The 22,327-nt window shown below is 42.5% G+C and overlaps 1 protein-coding gene across 8 annotated transcripts in view; it reads right to left on the reverse strand.

The window, feature by feature from the left end:
• Positions 1–22,327, reverse strand: part of RREB1 (ras responsive element binding protein 1) — a 118,951-nt gene that overhangs the window by 47,357 nt on the left and 49,267 nt on the right. For all 8 annotated transcript variants that reach the window (XM_074543956.1, XM_074543962.1, XM_074543999.1 and 5 more), the window contains 4 exons: positions 15,093–15,212; positions 13,573–13,775; positions 9,072–9,161; positions 7,566–7,729 (listed from right to left, as the gene is read on the reverse strand). In XM_074543956.1, coding sequence (XP_074400057.1) covers positions 7,566–7,729; positions 9,072–9,161; positions 13,573–13,775; positions 15,093–15,212 — 577 coding nt within the window. The remainder of the gene's footprint in view (positions 1–7,565; positions 7,730–9,071; positions 9,162–13,572; positions 13,776–15,092; positions 15,213–22,327) is intronic.

Genomic DNA, 22,327 nt, shown 5'->3' on the forward strand with positions numbered 1-22,327 from the left:
CAAGGTCTTGCACTGCCATGTGCTCTGAGACTAGAGTCTAATCTGTCAAGTGGCTTGTGCTTATTTGAACTGTGACACAGGTAACAAAGCAGCACTAAGCCACGCTCAATACGCTCTGTTCTACAGGAGATTCACGTTACTGCCCCTGAGCAGGGCGGCATCACCCTGCCATGTCAGGCCACCTTCTCCTCAACACAAATCACATCAGAAACCTAAACTCATTAAGACTGTCCCCTTTTTTTGCCTTGCAGAAAACCAAAACCTAAGAACCCACAGCCTTACAGTGCACAAGATTAGATTTGTGCAGAGGCATACACAGAGAAAGGCAACACACAGAGAAAATCTAGGACAGAAAAACACACTGAAGTCTCATGTTTGGGTACTGAGGAGCTCTGGAGATGCAAGAATAATGTTCCTCATTGTGTACACTTAGGTTCTCAAGAACAATGGAGCTAATTAAGGTCTGCATATAAATCTTAACTCTGCACTTCCTTGCTTCGCTTGATTCTAATCAGATCTCAGCATTCATGTTTTTGTGTTAACTTCCTTTGCTGTTCTTTAATGATAACTGAAGGGGGATACTGTCCAAGCCTACAAGCAGCATGTAACACATCTGAAATCGTGGCATCTCCGTTCAGCTCTGAGGGCTCACAGAGGTTCTGTGGCACAGGAGGTCATCCAGAGTCTTTTACTGCTGAAGATACTGGTGGAGGGGTTTTTTTGAACACCCTGTTTGTGAGCCATGTTAATTAAATAGAAGTTTATATATAGTCTTTCCAGAAGTAAATCTACTCAGCAAGAGTGAGACAGACAAAAGTTTCTTCCTGGAACAATTAAAAATATTGTATACTTCTAATTTAAACCAAAGACACAGAGAAAGAGACTCTTCTCTTAGTGCTGTATTGTTGTTGAAAAGGCTTTCTTTCTCTAATTCAACCTTCTTCAAAACATGGGGGTCCCAGCAGAGTACCAAACACATATTCTGGGTATTATCTGCTGACAGGAGAGGCCAAAAAGCTTCCTTCCACCTGTTTCTCCATCCTTATTTACAAAACATACTAGCAAAAAATGTAACAAACATTCTTAACTGCAAAAAAAGCCAAAACAGCTATCCCATCTCACCTGCATCCCACAACTACAGTCATCAGTCACTAGAAGCAGAAGTTAGTCCTTTGTGTTCTTATCCCTGATGAAGAATTAGGGCACTTGCATTTGCTGAAGCTTATCTTTCACTAGCATGGTGACAGTGAAAGATAAATCATCCCCCCACATATAAGGAATGGATTTAAAAGCCTTGTTCTTAATATTTGTAGTACAGCCTTGTTCTTAGTATTTAAGAGCACTGCTCACCAATTGCTACATTGAAATAAAAGCTCCTTAGGAGATGATCAAAGAGACATTTCTATTGTGCAAGACAATGAGAAACAGCCTTTTCATATGTGTGAAGTGTCAATAATTTTCTGTGTGGTGAGCTCCTTGGTTATTTGTTTTTAGCTTCAACATCTTGTAGGTTCAGTTTTTCAAAGCTACACCAAATTTCCACTTGCAAACCACCAGAAAGCCAACCATGTTGTAATAAGGCAGTTCCTCTCCTCTTCTGGGAAAGAAAAAAAGGTCTTCATCACATTTGGCTATGTTCTGCCTCCAAAACTTCCATCCTAAGCAAATGCCAGCCTGCACGTGCTGGACTACAGAGATCCTATTTGTACTTGGAGGCTGGGCATTGTTACTGTGCTGCACCCCACAAAGCACACACAAGGTATGGAAGCAGGCCAATGCCATAAATAACATGGGAGCGATTCACAGGTGGAATGCAGGGAGAGGACGGATTCAGCCAGATCTTGAGGACACTCTGACTATTGGACATTTGCAGAGTCACAGATGGCTTGTGTGCATGCCTGCCCATGACACACAGACTCTTGTTAAAGGCAGCAGGGAAACCTTTAACAAGAGTTAATGTGCATGCATCCCAATCCCTATGCCTTCATCAGGATCCAACACTCATTTTCTGAGCAGTGCATTACTATCTTCCAGACTTGCACGCTCATCATGTGCCAGCAAAAATGGCTGGTTAAAATGTCAAAATTCACAGATTACCCTCCAGCATGTGCATTTTCTGTCTTTCTCAAGAAACTCAGTCAGCAACACGCAGGTGCACATACAAAGTGTTGTTTCAGAAAGACTTGAACATCAGAACATTACCATACCTTGATTAAAAAGACAGCTGTTTATCTCTCCACAGCGTATTAAAATCAGAAGTTTGGGAAAACTATCTAGTACTGAAAGTAAGACTGAGAAATGAAAGTGCCTTCTTAATTAAAAGAAGAAATACCTTCTTTGATAGGACCCTTTGTAAGAATGCTTCAAAGCATAGCTTCTGCGATCCAGATCTTCCAATCTGAGTTTCAAAGACTTCTGCATGTGGTTGTTGCATGTGGTGTTTCACATGTGCCAAAAAAAAAAAAAATCCCCAAACTTTGAGACCTGCTCCTGAGAGATGGTAGATAAACAGTCCACAAGTACCCAAGCAGGATGTAAATAAAAAAACATACTAAATATTTTTGTCACATATGGGCAAGGAATGGAAGAAGAGAAAGAAGGTAGATGCTTTCTACATTTCAGTTTCAAATGAAACACTTCAGTTAGTTTGCATTACTGGACTTATATGGACAGCCTGGAGAAAACCAGCCATGGACAATGCTCCTTCATTTACCAAACTGGGGAAGCTGTGGCTGAAACACATGTGTTATCCCTTTACTCTTGTCAGACTTGCCACAGAGCCTTTAATAGCTTCCCACTGGAAACTGGCAGGAAGGTCATTTCTCGCCTCCCTTTTGGCATTTATACCCCATTAACATTTTCTACTTGCATGGAGAGCATGTCTTTGGCAGGGAGGAAAATGTGACTTTAAAGTGATAGGCATGGACTATCCTTAGTCACAGAAATGGAAAAGGAACTGCTGGCAAAGGATCCTACCCCCAAAGGAAACACTTTTGGAGCAAAGTGGAGGCATCGCCCTTCCCACTGAAGGCTGATGCACATTCTATTTGAATGCAACACAGTAAGTCAAGAAAAATTTTTTTCTCTCCTTCAAGGTCCTTTCCTTATGCTCACAAACCACCACTACAAACCACAGCAGCAGCCTAACTCCTCTGTGCATTTTGGGGAGAAGCAGTGATAGAGATGGAGTCTAGACCCAAAAGGGCTCCTCGGAGTTGGCATTATTCACAGAAAAATTCCCTAGGGAGTTACTATGACAGTACAGATGGAAAATCTTTGGAAAGTCTTTAGTAGTTGCAATATTTTGAGTGGAGACAGTACACTGGAAATCCCCAGCTCTTCTACAGCTACAGAAACTCTTTATACACCCCCTTCCCCTCCATACAGTCTATGTTCCTGATGGAGATATGAGTATTCAACTTTAACTCACTGTGACTGAGAGAAAGCCACAGGGTCTGTATCTCTAGCAAAGAAGGGTGAGGATAAGGCATATCCTAAATTGCAGATTTTCTTATGTACTGATCATTACAGTGCCAGTTACAGGAATGATGAACTCAAAACTACCATGATCTAACTCTTTCCTCCAGATTCTTAAAAGAGCCCCAAGAAAACAATGCTCCCAAATCTCTAATCAGCTCCTGATTCTACGAGGCTTGCTATATCCAAGAAGACTTGCTCTTTTCAATACTGGTCAAAAACAAAACTCCAAGAAACTCAGCATCATCTCCAAGTCTTCTTCTCCAGAGCAATTCCTGATGCTGATATCAGGCACTAACAGATCTTCCAGCTGTTGTATCAGATGGCACCAACCCTCCACAAACAGTAGGAGAGCAGTGATATGGCAGCACAAAGTCTGACACCACTTCAATTTTTTGTTCTGGACATTGAGCATTCTTCAGAGACCTTTGCTCTCTCCAAATGTGACTGTCCCCATAGAAGGCTCAGGACACTCCTGAACAGCCTGGCAGCCAATAAGAGAGTTTTCTGAGATACCCTGGGCTCAAAGTTCCCTGTTGAAAATCCTGGCCAAGAGTCACACTGGTCAGAAAGGGAAGCAGGTTTTAACCTCTTTTTCTTATTAGTATTGCACAAGAGAACCTTCCCACTCCACCCCAGTCTGCTATGCCCATTCAACTAAACTTGTTGACGAGGAGCCAAAGAGCACAACAAAAAGAAATTGGACTTCATATGAGAGGCTATGACTCATTTACAAATGAAGTGTTGCACGTATTGTGGGAGTCAGGAAGGCCAGCATCGATTTCACAAGTGAAGAGTACATGCAACACCCCAGCACAGCTAGAGTAACTCAAGGAAGAGATGTGCAGGAAACAGCATTCTCACTCACACCACAAAAAGTTCACCTGTTGCACAGTAGTTTTACTGTAATGCAAAAGAGCATCGAGTAAGAGCTCTGGAGTTTTTTTTCTCCCTTGGTCAAGTGAAGGTGGTGAAAAAATACTTTTGATGGAGATGGTGAACACTTGAGAGTATAACAGCATAGTTAATAATTTTCTAACCCAAAAAAGCAACCAAAACTTGTCTCCTTCCCTCCTCTAGTCAGCTGAATGCACAATGATGTGGCTGCTTTGAGGTTGAAAGATCAGAAATATCATTCTGTGATGGAACAGCAGTAAGTACTCCCATGGCACAGTATTCCCCTGGACAAAACCATTCCATTGAACTTTTTCCCCTAAAAGGTCTTTTAAAAGTCTGGATTTTAAAATAGTATGGGCAACTAAATAAGAGCCAGCACATGGCAGGGGGAAAAAGAAAAGAGAGGATGGACATGGCATAAGCCCACACATTTTTCCCACCATTCAGATACCAATGGACCAACTTCTCCCTTGCTCATCTCCTACAAACCAAGCATATTTGGTGTAAGTGCAGTAAATCCTGGGAAACTCCTGCAGGACCTTCACAAGTTACACTAATTCTTTACCAGCACATCACAAGTTTCTGCTGGACCTGTAACTCCTCTTTCACCCCATGCTGTGCAATGATCCAGGGATACCACCCTGCTGGCTACCAGGGGCACATGAGAAATTGTTTTCTTGGTTTTTTTGCTGCTTTGGACATATACATCTGTCACTACTTAGATGCTGTAGCACAAAAATAGGGAACAATAAAAGAGGAGAAAGATAGACTTGTAGTATTATCTAGCTGGTACAGAAGAACAGACATGGCACCACCACAGAGGTGGCCTGCAGGAGTCACACATGAGGCAGGACCTGGCAAACAGGTCCTTGCTCTGGAATCCTGAGGCAGAAGCAGTTTTGAATGAGATGTGAGACAGATTCAGCCACAGCACTGACAGTCCACTGGACACGATGCTACAGCTAAGTTTGAGATGCCTGAAAGAGAAATTTACTTCACACCATCTTGGACCAGAAATACCTGTTTCAGAAGGAGGTATTGGTGGGCAAAATGAACGTCTTCCTTGTGAGTATGTCACAGCATCAGATAAAAAATTTGATTTCACTTTGCATTTATCCTCATCAGCCTACTTGCACATTTATGCCTTCCTTCAGCAACAAGATCCAGTATTAGTCAGTTATAGCAACAAGAAAAGGTTATTCACTGAAAAAGACCAGAAGGCACAGTCTGCCAACCACAACTCTCCTGTAGCAGAACCAGCACGTTTCAGTTGCTCAGGATTTTGCTGGTCATGAGTCTGGGGTCACTCATTGCAGAGACACCAAGCTCGGGAACAGCCTTCTGCTGTTGCAGGGCAGCCCTGCACAAGAAGGAGTTTAACAGAACCAACAGGCACCCATCAGACAAAAAGACTTTTCATATCAAGATCTTCCTTTCATGAACTTAGGCCCTTCTTAGTGGGGTCAGTAAATACAACATGCCATGCTGGTAACTTCAGGCATCATCTTGTTCAGAGAAAAAATTAAAACCAAACTATTTTCTCATCAGGAAGTACTGATTTCTACTTATTTTGGGCAAGTCACTGAGTCTGGCAATTCTGGCTATAAATTTGCTACAAAAGCATGCTAAGAATTTCTATATGGGGAAACCTGTACAAGCAAAAGTGACTACATCAATCTCTTATAGGCCTGGAGTCAAGTTTCAGGTGAAGCCTCCCTTTCCTGCTTCTAGAAGAGCAAAAGAGATGCCTAGTGAGCAAAAACTCAAATAAACCACACAAGCAGTCCTTCAGCAAGCCACCCAGACACAAATGACTGACCATCCCAGAGTTCTGCCACTGGAAGTCACCCTTGGATACTGACAGCGGCATCAGTTGCAACTCAGCATGGCCCTGCCTTCCCCACGTCATGCAGAGTAATGACCCGACCTGGCAAACATGGCTCACAACACCTCTGGTCAGATGAGTCAGATGTGTGATTTATTCAGTGCCCAAGGCCAGTATGTCTTTGTGTTCTCCCCTTCTCATTTTTTATCTATCTTGCTAACTCTCCCCAGTTCCAATCAACTCTAAGTTAAATAAATATGGAATCACAAAACTGCATTCCCTCTCTTTTCACCCAAGTGTTAACAGGAGTAAAACTATACAGAAAAGGTAATGCTGCAAGTAGGTATTGCTCCCATTGTGCAGGACTACGTTATCTTTCCCATTGTCATCAAAATCATCTTTTCATTCTACCTATAACACACTGCTTGGAAAATAATTAGTAATAACCAGGAAAACAAGACTTCCTTTCCACACAGAAACAGTCTGTAACCATCACTCTTGCCCTTTTGCTTGTAAGCAATATTCTTTTCCCCCGCTTGCCTTACTGTTTCTTTGTAGGTTGTAAACTCTTTGAAATGGGGACTAAAGCCATGTGGGAATCCATGAAGTCTTAATCAGTTCTGAGATGTTCCACCCATGCAAATAAATGAATACTGAATCAAGGGATGAGGGAGGGGAAGGAAAATCCATGTGCTTTAACATTTTGGTTCCCCAGTTGACAACTGTACATATTGCTACATCCCTACAAAGGAAACTACATTTGGAAATTTGGACTGCAGAGAATTTGCCAGATCTATAGCGCAATGAGTTGTATGTAGTGCAAACAAATATTGATGTATGTATTTAGAAACAAAATAAAAACACCAAAGAGGCATCTTCCTGGTGGCACTTGGATACTTAGGTACATAACACCAACAAAACCCCAGATGCTCCAATGCAACCACTTGAATCCATGACTCTGAAGCTATGGAATTAGAAATTACTATATAGCTTGGCTATATATTTTTATCCCCTGAGAAAAATCCATTTGTCATACTATCCATTTGTCATACTACTACTATTACTAAAAAAAAAAAGCTATAACAACTCTTGATAATACTTAAAGAAAGCTAGAACATCTTTATCACGTCTGATTTCCTCCCACTACTCAATTCTGATTTCTTCCCACTACTTAAACATCCTAGTAGCTGTAGTGTGTGTTATACCACATTTGTAGGTCAGAGATATTCCACATTTCCTGCCCAAGTGTCTTTGGTCTTTGCTAAGGACACTTTGCCCAAGTGTCTTTGCTAGTCCCTCCAAGGAAACAAAAGAGCCCCCTATGCTGTAATTCTTTCCAAACTCCTGGGACACGGTCAGCACTCACCTGTGCATGTTTCCATTGGTGGTGAAGGACTGTCCACATACTGAACATTTATAAGGCCTTTCACCTGAGTGCACCAGCATGTGGCGATCAAGGGAGCTCGCTGAGCTCAGAGACTTTCCACAGATGCTGCAGGAATGGTCTGTCCCTCCAGTGTCAGTGTTATGCTGGAGAAAGCAATGATTTTTTTTTTCATTGAATGTCCCTTCTGAAGTGCCAGTAAAATATCAGCAAGAACTATAAACATCTTAAATTAAGCAGCTCTAAAGAGCTACTTGGCACAGCACCTTAAATGAGGGTGTGCCCTGTAGATACCTCTCTTCCCCAGCCCTCCTCCCTCAACTGCAGCCCCCCTCCTCCTCCCTCATCTTTAACCCCTTAATGCACCAGCACACGTAGCTGTTTCATACAGCCTGCAATGCAGCAATTCTGCTGGGTCTGCAGCAAAAGAAGATACAGAGGGACTCAGCAACAACCCATCAGACAAATGGAACCTTGGGATACTTGAAGCTATGCAGTGGTTTGGGGCTGTATGAGTGGTAAGGAAAGAGGATGGAATTATGAACTTCACAGTGGAAGACAGACACTTAAAAACAAATTGTCTTTAAAGATATTAATTTTTAACTTACTGCATAGCAAGACAACAAAACTAAACTGCTTCTGAGTGTACATGAAGACTTCTATGGCCATGAGAATGCATTACAAGGTCAAGTAATGGCCATAGCCACAGTGCTGTATGTACCAGTCTTTCTCACTTGCATTCAGAGACTTGAAGATTTCTTCACATACAAAAAAAATCCCCAAAAAACACCAGGAGAGTAAGAAAAAAATAATTAAGTAACAGCTGCAGTACAGGAGGAAAAACTGAAGTAATAAGTATCTAGTGAAGCCAGTCATCAACCACACCTTAGCATCCAAAGCAGAACCTTCTGCTAGAGAAAAGGGCAAACCTCCTTATTAAGCATGCATATATTTCAGGAGGAGCAAGAACAGGCCTGTAGATGACAAAAAAAGTGCACTATCCAGTAAAAAAAAAAGAAAAAAAAAAGCCTCTCAAAACTGCTATATCCTGTGAAAGACTGAGAGTCTCTTCTCCACTGAGTTGATTTAAAAATGATGTCTTCCTGCTTCTTAATTTGCATGACCAGTAAAAAGATCTGTACTCAAACAGGATAATAAAACAGGACTTAGGCCTCATGATGAAAGTGGTTTTCCGGATCCTTAGGATACCTTAAGCAATGCAGAACAGGACACACATCCTTGTTTGAGCCACTGGGGGGAGGGGGGGGGTGTGGAATGCCAGGCAAGGAAGGGAGGAAAATCACCCACCTCAGGGTTAGGTTTGTGGGGTGTGCTTTTTGAAGAAAATGCAAGAGAAGGCCAAAATAAAAGGGAAACAATGGAAGCATTTCATTGGCTTGCACATGGAACTGTTTTACATCACTGCAAAATGCAACCTGGCAAAGGAAACACTCTTAATAAAAGTAAGAAACCAAGAGCTCTGCATACCTGACGAATGTGCATAGTTAGCTGGTGCTGTGTAGTGCAAATCTTTTCACACAGAGGACAGGTATAGGAAGACTTCTCTTCTTTTGTTTCCTGTGGACAAAAGAGAACAAAACAATCAGAAGGAATATCAATGTAAAAGGACTAGAAACCCGTCAGTGATGAGGATGGAAAAACATAATCCATCCCAAGTACAAAAGGCCATTGCTAAAAGAATAACTGGCATTTATCAAGTGATAGATCCCTCAAGCAAGTTTCAGAAACTTCTGAATTTATAAACAGGGGCCATTTCAACTACCACAGAAGTACAGCAGCTGTTTTAACAGCACACAGATACTCAGCAGTAGTAATTTAGGACAGGAAGTGAAGGCAATTGCAAGGAGCTCAAACTGCCAGGAGGAATTTAGCTGACCAGAAAATAATTCCTGGAACATCATCAGAATACATGGGCAAACATCATTATTTTTCCCAAAGATTTTTAATAGCACAAGTTGTCAGAACTTCAGATTTTCCACCTCATCTTGATGGCAAAGCACTATCTTGGTGCCCTTTTGTAGGGGCTGCACGCTCTCTATGGCTGACTCAGAAGGAAGAGTGGCATTTACTGAATCATCAGCACCATTTCCTTCAGCATCCTGTGTTTCTGCTGGAAGCATCCCATCCAGGCACACCAGCCAGGCCCCACCCTTCTGAAGCTCACAAGATCTGATGAGATCATAGCAAGAAAGAGGTGACAATGCAGGAGTGTACGTGACTCCAAAAAAACCCATTATGAACCCCATCATTCTCTGCCCAGGTGAGAATCAGAAGTTGATGGTCAAACCACAGTACAAACAATGAAGCCGACCCGGAGAGCTAAACCTGATTTAAGTATGCCCTTGAGACACAGAGCAAAGCCATCACTCTTCCAGCCAAGGATGAAATGACACACTTGCAGAAACCAAAGCTGTTTGCCTCAATTTGTCCACAAGGATGGCTGCTGGATGATGTAAAGGGCATTTTCACAACCTCACCAGAAGCCAGGCATGGCTTATGCACCAACGCCTGTATATTAAAAGGAAGATGATTTGGCACTCAAAATTAAACCTCAGTTTTCAATTTGAATGATGCATACCACTAGTGACAAGACAGTACAAAAACCATCTCTGCATGACCAGTGGGAAAGCATAATTTTTATGCCAGTGACATTTTCTACTCAAGTTCTTTGCGGTTGTCTTAAGTATCATTAGTAAAAGCTTGAAAACAAGCAAAAAGCAGAACCCATTCTCAGCCCTTCTTTAGCTGCAAGCTGATGGATAGGAGTGTGTCTATGCATTTCCTCTCTCCACACAATTCTCTTTCCCCAGTGATATTCCAAAGTCATCAACTCAGAAGCAACCATTTCCAGGCTGTCAGACACAAGCACTCACAAAGAACATTGTGAATGACTAACCCAAGTCTCTGTGACAAATTTGCTGGCACATTAGGACGGTGAGTCGCTGACACAGAGTTAGAGAAAGTTCTTTTTTTATGTCTCATTAAAAGCAATATTCCCTCCTGCATGATTTGGGGAACCATACTAGAGAGTGCCCGTATTATGTTTTGTTTTCAAAAACAGGGCCATAATAATTTTGCAATAACTTCTGTGACCTGTGGACATGGATGAAGAGCTGTTCCCATTTGTTCTGAAGAAAACAAGTCTTGAGACTTTGTTTCTAAAATGAAAGGATTAGGTTGTCCCACTCCTCGCCATTCTTTTGCTTGTACATGTTTTTCCAACTACATTTCAGCCTCTACATCCCAAAGGTAATCACTGTAGGCCACACATACAGGCCAAGGTCTAATGTACTAGTGCTTGCAAAAGATTAGAAAGAAAGCAAGAAAGGCTGCCATTATGAAGTCTGAACTCTCAAAGAAAATTAAAATGCATTATCTCAGTGCCCCTCTCCCAATTTTTTATATACAAACGTGTAATTCACAAACATTCATTCCATCCTACTAATACAACTTTAATTTTACTACATGCAACCCGACCGTGGAGTAATGTTCAGCTCCAATTATACTGCACCCTGTTAAAAGCTGGCTCAAGACAGAACACAAACACACTGTGCCATGAGGAAAATCCCTGCATACGTGCTGACAGTTTAGATGATGTTTAATCCCCAGGCTATTTCTGAAAAATTATCAACCCACTACTGGTTTTTGTCCCACTCCTCTTTAAACGAGTGCTGCAGTTCTTCATGATGCACTTGATGATTTCAAAGCCTGCTTTCCAGGCTGCCTTTCTTCAAATCAGCAAATTAGCAGAAGATAGAGCAATTACTAGTTCACCTTGAAGCAAAGATCAGAAACACACTATAGTTCAGCCAGAGCTGATTAGTATTGAATCTGGGGTTTATTATTAACTAGAACCCAAACTTTCTCCAGTGGTCAGACAGGCTACAAGCTGCATACCGTAACACAGCTCAAGCAAATCTGTTGACTAACCCAATCCAGACCAAAAAACATTAGCATCCCTACTGTAAGAGTACCCCCATTCACCAATTTAAAACACAGCATTCAGCTACCCCACCAGAGCCAAGCTGGTGAAAACACAGTTCTTGAACTGAAAGATAAAATTAGCAGCTCATTTGTCAGCTACTCTCCCTTTAGTAAGTCAATCTGGCACAACTGCTCTGCATTCAACTGATGGCAAATGCTTTTGGAGCTGTGCTTGAAGTCTGTCTGTTTTTCTCCAGCCCAAAAAACACCTCTGTCACATTTTTTATTTTTGTCAAGAGCAAAGCAAATGAGAAGTTAAAATATATGCAGGTTGATGTGAGAACATGCTTTTTAGACTATGGGTAGACGGCAGCCAAGATAAAGTCAGCATTATAAAGAGAACCATAGACTTTGGGACAAAGGTTCAGGGCAAAATGTTTCACTGCCAACTCGTGGGAAACAGCGATCAGATCCAGAAAATCAGCTGTTATTATCCTTGAAATTATAATAAGGGGCATATTCTGACCAGAATCTGAGGTCCCTGCATTGCTACACACTAAAACAATTCAGTGCTTTCATTCTGCTAGCTGAAAGTGGAAATTTGCTGTATTAAAGCCTGCTAACAAGATTGATACCCACTTAGTATTTCACATCTCACTTCTGTTTTCTCAGTAATGTAGCCATTTGCCCCTCTGGCTTTAACAATCTTTCAGCCTAAAGACAAATAGGCAATTTACTATGTTTTCAATGTATTTGTTTATTTTTATGCTGTAAGAATCCCTCTTAATCCTGTCACATTTACTCTAGAGCTTCCTTTGATTTGATGCCCACCGAAATACCAGGTGGAATAAAGGTCACCAACACTAATAAACTTCCCTGAAGCCAGACCACATGGTGTACTGGTGGACAGCTGAGTAACAGCACTGCCCTGAGACTGGTCTGGACTCCGGTGCCTCACTTCACATGATGAAATCAAGGAACCAGAGCAGCCCCTAAGTGAGAACATTGTAAATACACCTCAGAGCCAGGTGCTAATCAATAGAATCTCACAAACACAGCTGTCTGTATACTGCCCATTCCTCATTTGAGGATGTGCATTTACAGCTAATGGCTTTTAACTCCTTTCATGCTAAAAAATCCAAGACAAGTCATAAGTCTGTCAACTGGGCAGCTACTCAGCAAGCTATTAATAAACTACTATAGGAACATCACATGAGTCACGCCTCTCAACCTTTCTGGTCCCTGTTACATCTTGATTCGTTTACAAAGTCTGTGTGCTTCACTTCAAGCTCTGAAGTCAAATGACCACAGGGATTTGGGTTTTTTTTTGATATTCTACAGCACCTTCTTTGGTGGAGCTTGGCTCAGCAGGAGAAAAACACGGATATAAATAACTGCAGCTTAACTGATACGACTCTCTCCTTTCACTTGTTTAGATCAATATTGCTACCACCTGGTGCCATCAACGGGTAAATGGAAAAAAACTGATAAAAGCTACATATATTTACTCTGCAAAATTCATACAAGGCATTCTGCACTAGCTCTTCAGGCTTTTATTAACAAGGAAGTTAAGGGCACCTTACACTACACATATGAACTGAGCATCCTGATGAATATTTTGTTCCAGAACCATCTTTAACCATAAATTACTTGAACCTTCCATGGGGCAGCTGCACGCCTCATGAGATTATGTGAATGCAAGAGCCTGGAGAAAAGATGCAGCAGGACAAAATGGCAATTCTTAGGTGACTTTGTTGTTGCTAGGGGCATCTGCTAGACCAGCTCAACATTGCATGGCACTGGAGCTCATGCTCAAATATTTGTCAGTCCAAGCATGTGGACCCTTCCCATTCCCAGTTTTCTAAGTTATGGTCTGGGTCTGGAGAGATACCAGAAAACATATAGAGAGGAACAATGGCAGGGGCAAGAAACAACCACTGAGGGGAAAAAAGGCAAACAGTCAAAGAAACATAAATTACATCTTATCACTTTCCAGGCAGCTGCTTGTCTCCCCTTTGCCCTCCCTGCATTTGGGTTTATGTACCTGGTTCCTCCTGCCAATCCGATTTGGTGCAGGAGACTTTGAGGGAGATTTGACATTTTGAGAATTCCCGCCGTTTTCAGCAATCTTCCCCACATTCATCACTGCTGACATCATGGCGTCAATGGAGGACAAGTCCGCTCCGTCCAAACTGTTTGGGGAACTTGGTGATACCTTATAGCTGTTTAAGCTTTCCAGCTGCTTCTCTGGAATTAAAAACAAAAACACACATAGGAGTTCCTAGGCTATCTTAAAAAAAACCCAAACAACCCACAGTATTTTCAGCTGCCTGTAGCTCACATCACACTCTGCTGGATCATCATGGAGCACAGGCAACAGGCCATAATAAGTGGAGCTCTGTAACAGGACAAGATTCTCATAATGGAATGCACAGGACAAAGTGAACATTTTTCTCATAGGACATTCCCATTTTCTTCCTTTTCAACCTTAATTCAATATGGAGCTTATATATTTACTTTATACTCTCTTGCTGTGAAATGGAATTATTTGTGGTACCTTGTGATCACCATGAACTAGTAGAGCAGTACTGATGAATTGCACTCTGGCAAGCACATTCAAGTAGGTATGTGTTTTAAACAGGACTGTGCTAATTAAGGCATTAGTAACACAGTGTAGGGTACTGGGTTCCCTTTTAAGCATGGTTTAAGCCATCTTTGTATACAGAATAAGCTAAAGTATCAAGAATCCAACCAAACCAAAACCCTCTATCCCCCATATTGCCTCTTTACTGCCACAGATGGCACACGTGTGATTTTGGTATGCCAAGCCATACTAGTCCATGGAGAATATGTTACATACATTACTAATGTCACAGCTAAAGCTGTCGAGGTTCCAACTTCTCCATCACATGCTGTAAGCAGCAGGGATGCTTCTATCTCTAATACACCTAAAATCTCATCTCTGGTTTCTTAACATACAGACATGTCAAACACACAGAAAAGGCCTTCTATTTTCTTCTTTACAGGTTTGAAAAGGAAGAGGCTTTCAAATTAAACACTCCTTTCCCCCACAAGAAGTTTCCCTAAGAAACAGGAAGACCCTGCAAGTCTACTGCTCTGTCACCTCTGGTGGAAAAGCACAGAATCTTAATGTGTTGTGAGAAAGTCACTGAAACAGAAGAGTATGTGAGGGTGAACAAGGAGGAACACGTTTGTCTGTGAACATTTGATCTCTGCATAATACTGTCTTTGGAACATAAGTTTGAGGATTATAAACAGGTGGTTTTTTGAGGCTAAGTTACGTGGTGCCAAAGTTACTGTGAGCCAAGAAAATCTTTGTTTGGAAGCCTGCAGTGGTAGCTGAGAATTTGTGTGCCCATGCTTCTGTTCAACCTATTTTATACTTTTCAGACAGATAAAAGTTAGGGATGGGAAAAGAAATGTATGCACCAGTGCTTCTGCTCAATGTATTTTACACTCTTCACACAACAAGGTGTATGGATGGGTGAGAAATGTTTCTACATTCATAATCAATGCCCTAATTTAGCTAGTTGAACCAATTACCTTCATCTTTCTCCCCTGATTGACTGTGGCTCTCTTCAGGGTTGCTGGTCTCCTCACTTAGTGTAGCATGTACAGTTGCGTCTGGCTCTTCAGCCTCTTCTTCAGCAGCACCCTCTAGCACTACATGAGGGAGAAGGCAAAAAGAGAAAGGGAGTAAGCTTTTATGGAAGCCATTTTAGGAAAGTAAGACTACTGCCCTTTATTTTGAGGGCTCCCCTGACTCCCAGATAGGTCTGATGACAGAAGCACTCCAGCAGTGCCAGTGCAGCCAAGCAGCCACTCTCATGAGTGCCCGGGCACTGAGCTGGGAGATGCTGCTGCTTCCACCAGTGGCAAAATCTGAGCAAATAAAGAAACCCCCACCAGCCTGCTGTGCAGCATTAAGGCAGCAAAAAATGGAGGAAGAGAGAGCAAGCTAGCCTATCACTGACAGTAGTGACATTTGATTGAGAAGTTGGAAGAATATTCTGCACCTAGAGAATTTAGGTGATTCAATTTCATACATGCACTGCTCCCTTCTCTCTCCTTGGAAGACTAACATTTACTCCAATCCATGAATTCATGGTGGCCACCTTCTTCCTTCTAGCAGTGGTAAAATTACTACAGAGGTTTCTGGGACCATTTGGCACATTCCTCACATCCACTGCCCAAGGTTCCCACACAAGTTGAAGACATAAGTAACCACTGTATGTACCAAGAGAATTCTTCCACACACCTTTCTGAAACCACAAACTTATCATGCTATCATTGGGGTTTAAGGAAGGGTATCTGTTCTCTCTGGAGAATGACAGAGCAGTTAAACATCATTTTTAGAAGTGATGGGGAATGATCAACACATGAGAAACAGTTGTCTGCTCACAGCACTCATGGCTATAGCCTCTGGAAAAGGTTATTTGTAATATGGAAAACTGCTGATAGGTTTTTAACAGAGAAATACACCTTTATAACCTTACAAGCAAAATGTTTATTTCATTATGAAAACAAACACACCGTGGACATTTCATCATCTCAGATATACAAATCACAACTAGTAAGCCCAATACAGGTTTTCCTTTTATCAAGACAACAGAGACAACTGCCTTCAAACCACAGTTAAGAGGGTTTCTTCCTTTAAAAAAATTACATTCTCAAGGATAATATGCAAATTAGTCATGCAACACATTTTCAAATGCTGTTTGAACATCATCAATCATTGAAAACCATCAATGACTGTGTTACCCCAACTGCCAACAATTTGGAGTGCCCAAGTACAGGCAGGCAAAAAGAAAGGGCCCATCTTGTGCCAAGTGGTTCCTCATTTCACACCATGCCAGACACAGCAGTGGATTCAACCTTCCTACATTTAGCTGCCAACCTTCTAAGGAGCGCACACAGATGCAGTCTAGAGACAAAACCTGGGACCTGACTAAGCCCAGGCAGTGTAAGGCTCAGGAAAACATCAACCTCTTAACAAACACTGCCCTCCATCTGCACCTTCAAAACCAGAAAAACAGACTAATCTGAACAACTCAAAATAACTTCTCCCTAATTATTTTTGTACTTTTCTGTTAAGAAAATAGTAGTGATCCCTGTGACATAGGGATTTCTTGCTCCAAGGTGAGGCCAAGCTCCCATCCTTCTGTGTTTCCTCCAGTAATTATGGGAGCCACTTATTTGTCTGGCTTTGTTTTAGCTGTTGTAACTGCTGTAACTTTACTGTTATTTTGTTTGTTTTTAAAAAAGGTCCATCTCATTCAAGAGCAACATAATTATTTCTTTCCTCCCTGCCCCCATCTTATTTCAGTCACTTACATGGTAGCTGAGTTACTTTTGAATAGAATAAGCAACAGAATTATTTTCAGGACTGGCCTAAATCTAAAATTGCTTGCTCCACCAGCTTAGCACTATCAAAAATAAGGACCAGTTTGAACTATTTTGAAGTATTTCTGTTAAAAAAGTGTTTTAGTCCTTAAAAAAACCCTAAACAAACAAAATACACAATTCCTTCCAAAATACACATATTCATTCCTCCTTCAGTCAATACCTAGCACATTAATGTCACCACTGATACATCCTGGAAGAAAATCTACTGTGTAACTGTGAAGACTCCTGTGTTTGCCAAGGTAACTTAAAGACAGCTTAGTTGCTTCCCAGAGAACTACAGTCAGAATTTCTAGTGTTGCTTTTAGCAACATCAAAAATGGGAAATGCACTTTCCAGAAAGAGCCTGCAGAACAGGCAGGCATATATGTACATTGAAAAACCCTACCTACTGTTTCATACAAACCTGCTACCTTGCTCTCTGTTTTTTTCACAAGGAAAACTACGTATTATACTGTTACAGTCTTTCATGGTTTCTTAGCCAACAGTTATTCTTCTTTTCTGAATCCAAATATTTTCCTCCAAAGGCAAGCAAATATATGTAGTCAGAGATCGTGTCCTTAAAACCATTTTCTGCATATTAAAAATTTCCAATTTCTAAAGTTGTCCAGAGATTGCAACTGAACTGCTCTGCATGCTTTAATCTACCTATGTATTTTCCACTCTCCTGCATGAAACAAAAATGCACCACTGAAACAAAGACAACTGCATGAGCAGCACACACCAATTTCAGAAGCATAACTTTCTATTTGCAATAGGATATAGAAACAATAAGAACGCTGGGCCAAATCACTCCTTCCTGTGGGAAAACCCGTGGCAGAGTGCCTTCAGGCAGGAACACACTGAGAGATTTCTCTTGCAGCCTTGTTTTTGGTTGCTTTTTGGTTGTGGTTTTGTTTTTTTTTTTTTTTTTTTGCTTTGGGCTGATTGTTTTTTTTTTGGTTTTTTGGGTTTTTTTTCCCCTTTAAAAAAACACATCACTGAGGATGGGGAAGTGTTGGGATTTTCTTCTACAGCACCTAAGAAACTCAGGGAATGGGACAGGCAGCAACCAGCACACATGCCCTATGCCATACTGCCTTCAGGACTGTAAACCCTCCCAGCTCACACCAAATGCCCCAGCATGGAGGTTGTGCTGACAGAGCCTCCTTCCTCCCTCTCCCCAAAAGAAAACAAAGACCTCCAGGAAAAAGGATAAACAGGAAATAAGCTGAGAAACAGTGCAGCCTCAGGTTACATTCAACATTGGACCAAAGCCTCTAGGAAACAGGGAAGTGGTCACAAGCATTCAAGTCATCTTCTACTTTGAAGAAACCCCCCAGTGTCACATTCATCCTGTGTGAAAAGGAGGAAAAGGAGCAAGTGACTAAGCAAGAGTGCTGACAAATGGTAGGGGGGACAGGACCAAACAAGACAATGCAGCCCTCTCTGCACAGCCACACCAAGAGACCTGTCTTTTCTGCAGGAACGTGTTCCTTCCACTTGATGAGGTTGCTGACAATTGAAACTGGGGCAACTTCCATCCCACAGAGAGCCTTGAGGGGCCTATAGCTCCTGCTTCTGACAGTGGTTGGCCCCTGATGCCCCACACAGCCAGCTAATGGCAGAGAAACTGCAAAAGCAGAGCTTACAAAAAAAAAAATCCACCACCTTGTTGCTTCCCATTCAGTCTGTACAGGAAGACACTTGCTAGACCTATTTCCTCCTTTGGGATAAAGTGTGACTCCACTGTATGTTAAAGCTGAACCAATCAACAGTTACTCCCCCCGCTTTGCTTATGTGTATTTATTTGGGGTTTTTTGTTTGTTTGTTTTAAGACAACTCTAAACAGCTACAGCTGTCTCGCCTTCTGGCGAAGAGCATCATGCATGAAGCAAAAAGGAGAACACAGGCCACAGGAGAAGGAAGAAGAAAGGAGAAAAAATGATGAGTTTTCAGAGTCATAGTCATTTGACTTGCAACTGAGAGTCAGATACACAAGCACAGAGCAGCACGTCCTGGCCCCTGGGAGCTGGTACAAGTCTCTGTTCCAGATTGCTCCACTGTCTGTGCACATAAGCTCTCCCTTTGGAATAGATAGGAAGAAACGCACAATGCAGGCAAGAAGGGGGAAAACCTGGTACACACAGCACAAAGCTGCTTATTGTTCTGCCTTCCGAAAAAAATCCACATTAATGTTAAAAGTAGAAGCCATGCACTAATTGGGCCAGGGAAAGATTAACACTCTTGGCCAAATAGTTTTATTGGTTTCATTAAACATACTGTAGTATTTAGTAAAGAACACAGTGGGGGAGAAGAAACAGGGAAAAGAAATGACAGGTTTAGCACTGTGCAGTCCCCCCACCATGCATTTCAAACCACTTTTTCCCATGAGGTCCAAACAGGAATCCTGAGCCCTCTTCATCATTTCCATCTTAGCAACACTATTAGCTTAGTCAAGGCTTTCCCACTGTTTTTTGTTCTAAGTGGCATGAAAAAACCCCAAGGATCATTTAAATGAAGGCCAGACCTGCTAGTATACAAATTTAGACAAGAACAGAACTTCAAAGAGAGATATAGCGCATTTGAATAAACAAAGTTTACTGTTTACCCTTGAGATTATAATACCTAAGAATCGCTACACTGCACTCCAAACTGCTTCTGATGCACTGGTCTCCTACTAAGCTTCTACACAGAGGAGAGGATTTTACTCCCAGAGCACAAATGCTCCCAAGCACAAATGGTCACTCCCACCCCAAAAGTGATGCACGCTATCACCCGCACTACCTTTTGAACATAACTTTCTGTCAAAGCTGGCAGGAAGGAAAAAGGGTGAAAAGGCATCGTGTGGGAAGAAAAAAGAGCTAACACTATTCAAAGCACTGCCTCAAGGCAAAGGAAAACCAAATGAACAAAGTTTTCCCAACTGACCTTTTTTAATACCAACTCTGCCCTTGCTACTAAAGTGCTGGTGCTGACTCTGCACCCCAGCAGTCGAAAACACTACTGGGAGCGTCACCTCACCGTCACCACTGCTGGAGCACCACTACAGGGCAGCCCATGGGAAAAGGAAGACAAGCACAGAAAGGAAGAGAGTGGCACCAGAATATCTGGGGGCTGCTCTTTCACTTTAAAGTAAAAACTAAGAATGCTACCCCAAAGCTTTTGAACTTGCTCCTGTTAGTAACATTTTCCTTTACAAAAAAACCCAAAACCAAACACAAAACCAACAACCAAAAGGAGTAACATCTATTGAAGGGTACTCTCTGAGCATCAAAGAAGACACACTCTTTCTATAAACTCTGAGCTGTTAGTGAAACAATCATTTTACCTGTGTTAGTGCAGGTACAATACTTTGCCTCTTGAAATAACCATATGAGTCTACAACATCCATATGTCTAACTTGTACACAGACAGATACACCCCGACATGGAATAAACAAGTGAACCACATGCTCATGGACATGCCTTAAAACTGAGTTCTGGATGATGATCTGGTGGGAGCGGGACAGGGCAAGAAGCGCTAAACAAGAACAAGATGATCCCAGACTATTTCCAGACTATTTTGCATGCTGTTGCTATAACACCTAACAGTTAGGCTAAATTTTAAATATTCAAACATATTTACTCCTCCTGCTTTATTTCCTTGCAAGCACGATGGGATATATGTGCGCATTCAGTTTTTATGTAGCTTTTGAAAATCCCTTTTTGGTGACTTATGGACTAGTAATGCTCCTCAGGACTTTGGCTCAGATGACCAGAAGCTTCTCTCCAAAAAGTATAGCAGATTTTGAACTTAGCTAATGCCTTTAGTGAACAACACTGAATCACCACAATACTCTGGCATTACATTGGTGCAATACACTGGAAACAAGGAAGTTGTACTAATATAACAATGAGACACTATCCTGGCAAAGCAGGGGTTTCCTGGGTAAAATTCACCTTTATGGTCCAACTGGTTTGCAGCAATGCACACAGCTACCAGGCAGCCTTAATACAAAATAAATTCATGCCCATTCTTTTGGCCCTGTGCTCCATTTGCTAACTTGAAGCCATGTCTGCTCCTTTTGCAAGTGCTGCGTGCTGTGGGAACAGCCCTCACACAGGAGCCTGTGGTCGTGCTAGGCTAGAAAAGAGAACTCGGGCAAAAGTTGCTCCTGCACCAAGAGCGAAGCGAAAGCAAAACCTGACGGCCCCCTGGCTCCAAACAGGAAAGCCCAGCACACTTGGTAATCACCTCAGAGAGTTTGATCTGAACCTGCACCGAGTTCCTGACCAGCACTGCTCTCTTTGGGGACAACAGTGCCACACAGAACACACAGCACTGCAAGAACTGCAATAACCTACGGCTGCACTTAGGATCAGCAGCTGCTGATGAATTTTGAGACTTTTCTAATATCTTAGCAATCTTTCCCCTGACCAAAGACATATCTGTGAGCTGCTCCTCATTTCTGCTGTTTGTATCAGTGTGTTGGTGAGTACCTGGCCCTCCAGGAAGCCTTTGTCACAAAACTGCATCTAGCTTCAAGAGTTCGCTCAAGCAGAAAGGATACTGAGATTTGAAGACAGCTTAACAAACCTGGGACCATGAACCCCACCCACATTTAGGCAACAAAAAAAAAGTCAGGGCAACAGGAGAGCAAAACAAGTGGCTCTAAGCAGACATCCATCCATTCCTTCCCATGTTGACAACTGCAAACACTCCTCCATCCTCATCCTTGCCTGTCTGCACAGCTGTGAAGAGGCCAGTGGGAAGGGAGTCTGGCTTCCCCCAGGCACTGCGAATCATGGCAATGTAGGGGGAACACAGAACAAGACAGGCCTTGGGCTTTACCCAGCACATCCCCTCCCCTGCACCCTCCCCACTGGCTGAGGAAGGACACAAAAGCAATACTGTCTGTCCTTATAAGCTCTGCTTTGCATGTGTTCAGGGAGTGGGGACAGCTGTGCGGACGGCTCGCAGAGTTCCAGGAAGTCAATGTGTGTCTTGGCTTTAACTCCAGTTTATTTGCCTTAGCTGAAGTGGCGACACGAGAAAGTCCCTTCGAGTCTCCCCTGAGCTGGCACTGGCTGTAGCAGGGCAAAACTCCTTGGGACATGGCCTGGGGTCCCTCCCTACACTACCAGACTTCCCTAGTCCGGCTGCTGCATCTTTCACTTGGGCCAGGGCTGGCTTACATCCCACTGGGCAAGGGGACAGCCTTGGAAGATGGTGTGGGAGAGGGTAGGACTCCAAAGCAGAGCCAGAGACTGGAGGGAGTGGGCCCTGAAGGCAGGATGGAAGTATCTTGCAAAGGCAGGACAGGTCAGGCAAGTGGCATCACACTGCCTGCCAAAACCACTGCCCACACGCCCTGAAGGAGCCCAGGGTGAGGCAAGAGAGCAGAAGGGCAGGGG

The sequence above is a fragment of the Zonotrichia albicollis genome, chromosome 1, assembly GCF_047830755.1.
Source record: "Zonotrichia albicollis isolate bZonAlb1 chromosome 1, bZonAlb1.hap1, whole genome shotgun sequence".
NCBI classification, from domain to species: domain Eukaryota; kingdom Metazoa; phylum Chordata; class Aves; order Passeriformes; family Passerellidae; genus Zonotrichia; species Zonotrichia albicollis.